The 11779-nt window shown below is 41.9% G+C and overlaps 1 protein-coding gene across 2 annotated transcripts in view; it reads right to left on the bottom strand.

Moving 5' to 3' along the window:
* Window positions 1-11779, bottom strand: part of opcml (opioid binding protein/cell adhesion molecule-like) — a 641537-nt gene that overhangs the window by 8345 nt on the left and 621413 nt on the right. For both annotated transcript variants that reach the window (XM_079651662.1, XM_079651661.1), the window contains 2 exons: window positions 2179-2316; window positions 1783-1903 (listed from right to left, as the gene is read on the bottom strand). In XM_079651662.1, the coding sequence (XP_079507788.1) occupies window positions 1783-1903; window positions 2179-2316 (259 nt within the window). The remainder of the gene's footprint in view (window positions 1-1782; window positions 1904-2178; window positions 2317-11779) is intronic.

The raw sequence follows: 11779 nt of genomic DNA, 5'->3' as shown, positions 1-11779 counted from the left end.
ACAATACTTTAATGGTCAGATCAAGTTCCGTCATTATCCATTGCAATGTCAGACAAAGATACATATTAAGTACGCCTCGTTAGGTTGTTATGGTGATTCATAAAGTCTCGAGCTACAATCTTTGAGCAGATTTTTCACAACATTCTACATTATGTTTATACAAACATTTATCTTCTAATGTTTATATAAAACATTTTATATTTTCAGATGTATTATACAAACATCTCAAAATATAAAATACAATCTGAACTTTTACGTTTAAATATATACATAGGGACAGTGGAAGATATCAGAAGACTGTCAAATATTCAGTATGAGGGGCTGATATTATTAACATGAGTCTGATCCATGTGTCTGATTGTTAGCCTTTTTTCAAATCTTGGCCGGATGTACTTAAACAGGTCCTTCCGTCCTGCGGCTGTCAGACCACCACTGACCCTGGTAGACCCCCACACACATTTAACAGCACAGACTATTACCCCTCTGTTGTAAAATAATAACAATGTGCAATTATGTAAAACACTATGAAACAAACAAAGACTATGACACCTGGCTGCCTCTCGTATTCAGTCCATCCATTACTTTAACAGGAATCTTTACGTAACTATGTGCAATAAAAATTGTTATATACCACACTTCATTTTACAATACTACACTTACTTTATTTTATAAATACTGCTACTACTTATCTACCTGAATGTGAACTTCTGTGAAATTGTAATACTTTTTATTTTAAATATATGCATGCCTTTTTATAAAATAGTGTTCCATTCTCTTTGTCTCTATCTATATGTTTCTGTAACAACGTTATTTCCCCTTTGTGGGACGAATAAAGGAATTCTGAAATTGAGATAGTCATGAAAATAGAAATATTTTATCGTCCGTCAAAGGTAAACCATTTTTCATATTAGAGCTAAAACTGAGTTCCGCTCAGTGAATTGACTGCATGTGTGTGTGCACTCCATCCTTCAGTGCACAACAACATCCCTCCTGTTTCACTCACCGCATTTCTTATTTCATGTTTGGGGATGGTAAACATTTGTTTTATCAGCGACCTTCATTCTTTTACTCTTGAGTACTGATTTGGTCTTGTGGGGACTGATGAGCAGTGCTGTGTCTGTCGGGGCCCATTTAACAGTGAGCAGTGTTTACAGAAGCTCCAGCCTGCACTTTAAACATGTTTTACCTTGTGGGAATTACTTCTTAACCTCCAAGATACACGACACTTATAAACCGATTACAATTCAGATAATAATAGTTGCTTCTGTTTCCAATCCTGCTTTAAATATGATTTGACATAAAACAAGAAAAGGAAAAACTGAAAAACATGAATGTTCCTGATATGATGATTAACATACAGTATTGCCCATTGAGAGAGCAATGTGCAGAACAAACACGGAACACCTTATTACTTCAAAAGGACAGCCTCATTTTAAACAGGGATGTGTGAAGAGCCATGACTGATCAACACGGAGCTGCAGTCTGGTCCCCACCCTGCAGCTCCGGGTGACATAAGTCTGTGGCCGTTTCTCAATGTCGAGTACACATGCTGCAGAGCAACTATTTTAAGTATACTACATCATCGAGTGGCGCAGAATGCTGGTCATTTAACATGCATTTAAACAGTCCCTCGGCGCCACTCGATGACGTTGTATACTTGAAATAGTGGCTCTGCAACAGGTTTACACGACATTGAGAAACGGCCAATGTGTCTGCATTCTGACTTCAAACGATGTCATGCCTGCACAGATCACAGATTCAGAGTTCAGGAGGGAGACTCACCTGCTGTCTTCTTTGTACCACTCAAAATTTGCCCTGGGGACAGCAGAGGCTTCGCATTGCAGGACTCCTTTTTGTCCCACTGCTGTACCCGTACTCCTCGCTTTAGAAATGAAGGGAGGGTCTGTAAAACAAAGTCAAATAAACTTGTTGTTGGTGTCATATACAGAATAAATCCACATTTCTTGTTGATTTTGGCAAATTCCTTTTTCTTTTAAAATAAACTGACACAAAGAAGAATATGAAGCGGTTAGACAATAGATAGTGACAACAGTTACTTATTTTTGAGTGCATTGAAGACCAAATAATCAAATAGAATAGTAAAAGAGTGGTCTTTATGTGATGATATTTTGCCCCAGCCCTACATGATTCCACCAGAGTGATCCGTTTGACTCTTACAGTTCACTGTGACTTGCACTGTCCTGACGTCAGGGCTGGAGATGTCATTAGAAGCGATGCACTCGTAAGACCCTGACAGCTCTTTGGTGACGGCTGTCAGCTCCAGATGTTCCCCCTCCGTCACAAATGTATGAGTGCCTGTGCAGAAAAAAAGAAACAAACAGAGAAATGTGTTAGTAAATCAGTCGTAGTATTCGCAATTAAGAAACATGTAGTGACCTTATTAGAATTGTCACTTCTAAATGCATATCACTGGGGCAGTTATGTTATAGAATTGCAGCATCTTATAATTTATGTATTATTAGAATAAAAACATTTGTCCTAATGGTTTGTTAACAGACAACAATCAGCTTTAGTGAACAAATATTTTCAACAAAAGTTTTATGGGAATTGAAATGATATATATATTTATATAAATGTATATGTTATCTATTACGGGAGTGTGTGGGAGAAAAACTCCCTCTGGAGGGAACACAGGGATTCTACTGTAAGGATCTTGGTGAAGGTGAGCTTATGTAATGCATTGGTGTGAAAACTAAAACACGAAAGACTTTTTGCAGAAAGCAGTGGATGAGAAGTCATGTTGATAATATCTCAGCTGTCACCTCTTTTTTTTAATTGTGAAGTTGAAATGTTAATTTATCAGGGGAGAAAAATATAGTAATCATCTGTGTGAAATATGTTGATATATTTAAGAAGAATACATTTAAATCAGAGACCAGTTGCAGTATGTCTATGCATTTGGGATTTGCTTTGTTTCCAGAGGGCAGGCAGCTCAGGGCATGCACGCATTACACAAAGAAAATAAACTAATTGCATAGAAACAAGCCTACTTGACTAACAGCACAAATTACCCCTGACACCGGCAATGTTAAAGCATGTTCTGGTGACAGAAAGACCTTAAGCTATTGCTGCGTGGGTGGGAAATGGATGGGAGCACTAATCCCAATCAGTAGAAATGTCAATCCAGCAATATCTTGACATTAGCATAATACCATTATGTTTTCCAAATCCTCCGCTGCACACACTGTTGCAGCTGGCTGGGATTCACTGGGAGGGGTGCTAGGGATAATCAGCTTGTTGCATGGAACCGGACGAAGTGCTAGCACAGGTAATTTAGCATTCTCATCACGGTAACTGTATTAGGCCGAGAGTGGCTGTTGAATTACGAGCAATGTAGTGAGAGAAAGTTATATGTCAAAATATAATAATAATTATTATTATTATTAGCTTGTTGGATTTTTAGTACACTGAATTATTATTATTAATATACTTCGATTAAAAAAAGCAGCTTCTTAAAACTTTAATTTTGTCAAAGATACAGTATTTATCTCCAGATTCTTTCAACCTGAAAATGTTCTGAACAAAAACTGATTTGAATGATATTTCACAACTTCAGCTAGTGTCGTCACGATTTAAAACAAGTTCCAGTAGTTTTCAATTAACTTTCTACTGATTCCCACTGAAGTCATTAGTGGTAGTGTGTGTGTGTGTGTGTGTGTGTGTGTGTGTGTGTGTGTGTGTGTGTGTGTGTGTGTGTGTGTGTGTGTGTGTGTGTGTGTGTGTGTGTGTGTGTGTGTGTGTGTGTGTGTGTGTGTGTGTGTTCCCAACTTGCTAAAGGGAAACGGGCCCCTGGAGGCCAAAAGAAGAGGTACAAAGATAACATAAAAGCAAACCTAAAGAAGTGCCACATAGACCTACAAGCTTGGTAAGACATGGCAGCAGACAGGGCGACCTGGAGAAACCTTGTCCGTGAGGGTGCTGCACTATACAATGATGACCTCTGCCATGCTGCACAAGACAAGCACAGACTCAGGAAGGAGAGAGCAACCACAGAACAGGTCCAACCCAAACCCTCCACCACTACATTCCCATGTCCACACTGCACAAGGATAATCGGGTCCAGAATCGGCCTCTATGCCCACCTGAAGACCCACAAGGACCAAGAAGGAGGACAGTCATACTCGACTATGAGTGACCGACAATGATGATGATGGTGTGTGTGTAGTGTGTGTGTGTGTGTGTGTGTGTGTGTGTGTGTGTGTGTGTGTGTGTGTGTGTGTGTGTGTGTGTGTGTGTGTGTGTGTGTGTGTGTGTGTGTGTGTGTGTGTGTGTGTGTGTGTGTGTGTGTGTGTGTGTGTGTGTGTGTGTGCATCCTCGTTATGTCATTCTTAGGTTTTAGAATTCAAACCAGAGCTGAAATGAAAGAAAAAACTGATTGAGAACATTCAGAATTCACCGCAGAGCTGACAGAATGTAGGCAGTTACAAAAAGATACTGACCAAACATGGGACAAATCTAAGCATTATAATATAAATGTCAATCTGTATTACCCAGATAAAGGGATATAAAGAAGTCATAATCATTACGTATTACTTTGGATTAATGAATATAAAAACACAATCACCATCATCATCAACACCCACATCAGTGGTCTACAGCAACGGCCATTATTCCAGCAAACATCAGTGTCAGTGCAGCCCGACTGGATGACTAATCAGAGAGCCATTAAAGCACCGGCTGGCAGCGGCACAAATGAGCGTCTAAAAGCACTCTGTGGAGCACCTCAGCCATATTAGCCATTAGCTTAAGGAGCGTTGCTGCCCAGACGCCACTGTGTGCAGCTTTTTGGAGAGATTTCTGAAGCCCAATTACAAGCATTGTATTAAAAAAGACCATAGATTGCAGGAAATGACTTGGTACCCTGACAGGAAACAAAAGGCCCTCTTTAGAACTGGTTGTATAAAAATGTAATACACTCAATAAAGGACAATTCATTAACACTTCGACAAGTGGACCTCCATCTGACAGACTGCACTCAAGAACTGAAACGTTGACTTTAATTAAATGATGTCAACAGATTTCACATAACTGTATGAGGTTAGTTGAAAGCAATACAATTAAGTTGAACCTAATATTTTTTATTTAAACTTAATATTATAGCTTTCAACGAACCTAATACATCTACTGTATGTGAAATCTGTTGACATTATACATTTCATTAAAGTCAATGTTTCAGTTGTGTGTGGCAGGCCCCAAATGTAACTTCACATAAAGGTGAGTTCATTTTAGCCACCTTGAATTCTAAGCTAGTACAATGGTGCATTGACTATTGAGATGTGATTTCATCCAACAGGAAATATGCCAGGGCCGCATTTTACAGCCAGTGGCCTTTTCCACCAGATTTTTAACACAAAAGCTATAATGTGCAAGCTGTAATCATTTGTGAAATCTGACACTGCAACAATCTGTGATCTGTGAGTAAGTGGCGTTGATCTTGTCAAATTAGCCCAAGGACTGAACACACAAGCTCCCAAACAGACAAACATTAAATATGATATCCGATGCATGTGTTTAGGTGTGATACTTTAAAATGGTTATTGTGTTGCAGTAAGAAGGTCTTTCATTCAAATCCACTAAATTGGCCTTTCTGTTTCCTTTGTATGTTCTTAACCAACACGTTCTCACTCCCAACCCGTCACATGTTGACGGTCGGTCAGGGCCCCTCCTCGTCACTCTATTACGCACAGGGTACCCCTTGAGAGTCAGTTTTCAATGGGCAGGGCGTCCCATAGACCTTCATAGACCTCCCATAGCGTTGATAATAGACGCCATGAAAACGCTCCCCGACGGTCGGTTGTTATTGTCAATATTAATATAATAATTATTTATTTTTTAATAGTCACACTCGATTTCGCCGATTTTCTTATTGCGTCAGCTGGTCGACACCTCTTTTAGCAGAAACAAAGGCTACATTAATGTATTAAATCGATGTTGTGGAATTAATGGACGTGCCGTTGTGCGATTGCGCCAGACAACGCAATAATTTACAAACTCTTCAACTACAACCCTAATTATATTTTAAAACACTTTAGAAGGCCTCACGAAATACTTTAATGTAAATTTAAATTTAAATGTGAAGAGATGTGTGTAATGTGGTGATTGACATTATTCACCCACGGATCTATGGGTTGGGGTATTATTCCGCACGGACATTATAGTTAACCAGACTTCCTGTTGATGTGAAATCCGAAAACATTTTTTTAAAATAAAATGATACTTTATTCCGAGTGTGCTTGCTTTTCTCTTTGGAAGTCATCACATAACGGCATTGTAATACACGGTTTGGCTGCATTAAATATTACATATCTGCAACACTGAAATATACATAATAAATATATGGGTTTAATTGTATTAATAATGCAATATGAGTCAAACTAACTTTATTGAACATTTATTCTTACAGAAAGGAGAACATGAAACACAACCACAACACTCAGTGCAGCAGTTTGGACCCAGCAGGTAGGGGGGGGGGACACCAGAGAGGCAGCAGAACCCTCGCAGGAGGACATGCCCGATCAAAAGAGAGGTGGAGAGCACTTTCTGAAGAGATTTCACCAATTATGTAAAGCCAGGTTCAAATGACGGTTTACTGACCACAAACATCAAGGGAATCAAGTACTCTAAAATACAGTATTTGAATTTCTCCACCAAGCCAGTATTATGTCCATAAATGTACATAACCCTGTAAAGCCCAAAAATAGAAAAACATTAGAATTCATTTATTTGAGATGTTGTTGTAGGGACCCTCTGGAGCATAAATGAAAGAGTTTTCAAATGTTTCACGTTTTGGTAAGTTGCGAAATGTTGTAACATTGCAACGTTGCGCTTAGGTGGGAGCAGAATTCCTGTTTCTACTCACATTGTCTGAATAAATATATTGAACAACTAAGGGTTGATTTGCAGGATTGATTGCTTACTTAGCCCTATATCAGTATATAGCATGAATAACAATCACACATCAGTCATATTTGGGGACTGGGGAAGCCTTCCGAGTAAATCACGAGCAAGGCAAACTGGTTAAGGATGGCAGCTTCCTCATCGTTGCACTCGGAGAGAAATAGTAGAGACGGAGACGATGAACTGTTTAGCCCGCCTTGGGCTTGGTTTATTTTCCTATGCACTGCACTCGGACATGCTGTGGAGTGAATCGTGGTCACCTCTGAGAGGGAGTTGGTTGACAGCTACAAAAAACTATAATATCAACGACAGCTGACACGTAATAACGGTTCCGTGCCAGCTGATCTGCCAAAGTACTAATTTCCTTATTTGTTTCCTCGAGTATCTGTCTTTCTCTCCACAAACTCTAGCATGAAGTGTGTTCTTTTGATGCGAAATGTCTTAGCAGCAGTGGCGGCCGGCCCATAGGGGCGCTAGGGGCGCCGCCCCCCCTCTTCCCACATGTTTGATATATTTGCCAAACATTCTTTTTTTTTTCTTTTTTTTTTTTTATAAGAACAAGGTAAATATGATATAGTTGGTATCAGTAAAATGTATAATCTACAATGAAATCTCGTTTAAAATTGTTTTACGATGTCTAAAGTTACTGAAAGTCACATGTTTCCTGCCTGGCCGCAGCGTGTATCATTACCCTCTCTCGTCCGGGCGGTAGAAAGGAGCCCTCAGCCAGAGCAGCTGCAGCCAACAAGCTGACTGTTGCTATCTGTAAACTATGCCACCGAAACATAATTTCAGCCAATCAGCGTCCTCAGATCTGATGCTCAAAGGGCGCCCTTTCAGCGCCCTGGCCTGTGTGTCTGTGAGTTGTTTGGATTCGTATCCAAGGTGACGCTATAGTAGGGGATGGCTGCGTCGGCAGGTGTAGACTCCGGTGCTAGTGGATCGCCGGAGCTGTAGATTAACATTTACATGCTTATTGTAGTTGTAAGGGCAATGCCTGTGGCACCATGGAACATATGTGTGGGCTGGACCTGTATTTTACAGGAAAGGAGTGATCAGAGGGTTGAGTTGTCGATTCTTGTTCAGTTTTCATCTTCCTCCCCCTCTCAGACTTTCAGTTGCGCGTGCTGCTAAAGAGACGCGCTACCATGGAAACCAAACAATGGTGTAGCTGTATTAAAGTCTGAGTGGAAACAGTCGTGACTTAATCTGATTTTGTCAGAAATTGGGAGAAATGCGGGAGTCTCCCCCGAAAATCGGGAGGGTTGGCAAGTAAGACACACACACACACACACACACACACACACACACACACACACACACACACACACACACACACACACACACACACACACACACACACACACACACACACACACACACACACACACACAATGTTCATATTTAGTCTCCTGATTTTAAATGCCCTAGTATGGTTTTGTCACCGTTTCCATAGCCCCACCAAAAATATTTTCCACCAGCCGCCACTGCTTAGCAGTCCTTTATCAGTCTGTAATGCGTGCTTCCAGTCGCAAAAACCTTTGACAGTAAAAGCCGCATCAGATGAAGACGTATTTACTTTAAACTGTCTACAGGGGAAACAAAAGTCTGCGTCGGCTTTTAACGAATATTCAAGCCATAGTCTGTTGTTGTACCATGCAGTGGCAAAAGTGCGCTTCTTTCCTGAAAACAATCTCCCTGGATAACGATCCAGTTTCATCTGGTTGGGTTTATTAACCCCAAGATCATCTGGGGCTGTTGGTCTTTGAGCGGTTGCTGGCCCAATAGTACCTGTTGATGTGCTGCAAGGTAGTGGAGGCACCGGCACGGAGGAGGAGGAGGATGCTGGCGGGTGTGGGACAGGGTGGTGATGCAAGGGGCACAAGGAGCTGTGCCTCGGAGGACAGCGTTGGTGGCGGCCGCCTTGATGATTCAAGGCTTGGGCTTTGCCGAGGTCAAGCTTTTGACATTAAGGTGTGCTGCTGCAACGGCAGTGCAGGGTCGCCAGCAGCACCATCGGCTGCAGTTTTTTCATCGCTATTTCGTTTTAATAAATCCTTAGACCTTTTAAGCCAATTTCTGACGTCCATTTTGTAATTCAAACAGGAATGGGAGTCTACAGAATGCACAATAAACAAATCCAAAATAGGCGGTAGAGTGTGACGCTGTGATTGGTCTAAGTGGACGAATCACAAATCACAACAGACACATGCATTTATTTGACATAGCCTGGCCCTCCCATACATTTGAAAATATGTATAACTCTGTTCATATAAAACCCACTGTGAAGTCAACTTGGAGAATCCATAGGAGAGCAAAGGGTTAAAAAGTTGGGCTGATTGACAGAGTGGCAGCTGTCTGTAATCATTCCCTAATTGCTAATCAGCGTCGCTGCACCTTTAAAAGCACCGCACCTGAAAGGAGAGCGGAAATCAAAGCTGGAGAGGGACAAACTAAAGAGCGTGCGTCCAGCAGCAGCAACGAACCAGCAGAAGAAACGACAAAGAAGCAGCACTGGTGCAGCCATAAAAAGCTGGAGAGGCGGCCGGTGAGAGACGAACTGTGTGGTTATAGAAGAGTTTACAACTTGCCGTACGTGGCGCACGTTAGAATGTATAGAATGTACGTTCTAGTTCAGTGTCATTTGTTTGTTTGATGTCCTCAAACTAAAGCAGCATGATTGTTAAGTTAAAAACGAATGTGATTTGTTTATTGAGAGATGTAGATTGATAAAAACGGTTTGAATGCTGCTAAAAATTCAGTCTATTGTATTTGCATTTTTAATGAGACTGCATAAGTTAAAAACTGTTTAAAAGCATAATTCATAAAAATACACTAAGAAAGGGAAAACAATATTCACAAGTGGTAAAAGAATTATGTAAAGCATGTATTTTTGCGTTTATGATTTAATGTGCATTGTATTTACAGTAATTATTTTAATTTTTCATTTAAGGTTTTTTCACCTTACAACCTTGCTACATATGCTGTACTGCAACAACAACAACTAAAGTAAAGAAGAACTCAAAAGAAAACAAAGCTGTGGTCATTGTACGAGTGAAACCCAGTGAAAACCTCCTATGGACTGTACCATCCCTTTCAAGCTGGAAACTGCAAAAATACCCAAGGGCTTGACACCCACACTGCTCAAATTTAGTTACTTTTCCTAAAATTGGTATATCTATTTATTTATTTTGGGGCTATGGAAATGAAAAGAAAAATATATATGAGCATTGTATGAGCATGGGATTTTGACCCCTCATATACCTCATTCACACCAACGCAACTCCGGTTCAAGCTCCATGCTAGAGCTTTTCAGGTTCAGAACCAGTTCTTCGGTTTAGCTCTGGCTCTTTCTACTGCTCTTTCTTTTTTCTTCGGCGTGAGAGGACGCTGGCGCTGACTGTTCGCCGCTTCTCTGTCCGAAAATCTCGTCTTTCTTTGTGTTAATCTAAGAGTTTCTGACCACTTTCTACTGCTATAGGTTGCTAACTATTCTGTTGTTTTTTTGTTCTGATCTGGACATATTTGTTACACCCGATTACCATTTTTGACGGACGCTTGGTTCTCTACCCTGCTACACCTACCTGCTAACGCTGCTCCATCCATCAAATAACCAGCCCCATTCTTCGTCCTGCCCCTCCCCGTGGGCCCTGACTCTGGTTCTTCTTCCTGCCGGTCCCCCCATCTGCTGTAAAGGACAGCCTGCAACTGACCTCTCATCCTGTCTGACGGCTGCCAACAGCTCCACTTTCAGCGCCGCTGGTCTACAACCATAGCCAGCGCTGTGCTAACGCTAGCATCCTACCGCGGCACTACGATGTTACGATACTCTGTCTCCCAACTTTTTAATCTCAACAACTTTTCTGCGCTTCCTCTAAGCTTGTCTGTCATCAATTGCCTCGGGCTTCTACGCAGACCGAGGTATGTCCATAGAGGTTCCAAACGCAGATTTGTTTACTCCCAGTCCGGAAAATCATCCATAACATCTATCTGGTCGACTAACCGCCATGTCCCACAACTGTCATGTCATCTGAGCGCACTTATTACTCCATATTATACACCCACCACTGGTCCGTTACAATCCCAGCTGTACCAAAAACCTGGAGTGGATTCCACTGCCCTCTTCTCAGAGCTGGTCCAAATTCCTGGAGTGGATCCCACTGCCCTCTGCTCAGAGCTGGCCCAAATACCTGGAGTGGATTCCACCGCCCTCTGCTCAGAGCTGGCCCAAATACCTGGAGTGGATCCCACTGCCCTCTGCTCAGAGCTGGCCCAAATACCTGGAGTGGATTCCACTGCCCTTTGCTCAGAGCTGGCCCAAATACCTGGAGTGGATTCCACTGCCCTCTGCTCAGAGCTGGCCCAAATACCTGGAGTGGATTCCACTGCCCTCTGCTCAGAGCTGGCCCAAATACCTGGAGTGGATTCCACCGCCCTCAACCACCAAAAACTGATAATAACACACTTCCTTCCACCTCCTCTCCGCTCCTCCCCCCCATCTCATATTCCTCCCCGCACTGTCAACCTGGACAACCTCTCACCTCTTCAGCCTGTGACCATACCACGCCCCTCCCACTCAACTAATATTGCCCTCCTTAACATCCGATCACTCAACAAGAAAGCCCTCATCCTCCATGAACTAATCTTGGAAAAATCCCTTGATTTCCTTCTGCTCACCGAAACCTGGCAACAGCCCGATGACTTCTTCTCCCTCAACCAAACATCCCCCCCTGGCTTTAAATACATCACTAAACCCCGCCCCTCCCGCCGTGGTGGCGGCCTTGCTGTAATCCACAATCAGAACATCCAGATCACAGAACTAACCCTCCCCTCAGTATCATCCTTTGAATTCATTGCCTTC

This window comes from Notothenia rossii (assembly GCF_949606895.1).
Source record: "Notothenia rossii genome assembly, chromosome: 9".
NCBI lineage: Eukaryota > Metazoa > Chordata > Actinopteri > Perciformes > Nototheniidae > Notothenia > Notothenia rossii.
This window is presented reverse-complemented; position numbering and strand designations above follow the sequence as displayed.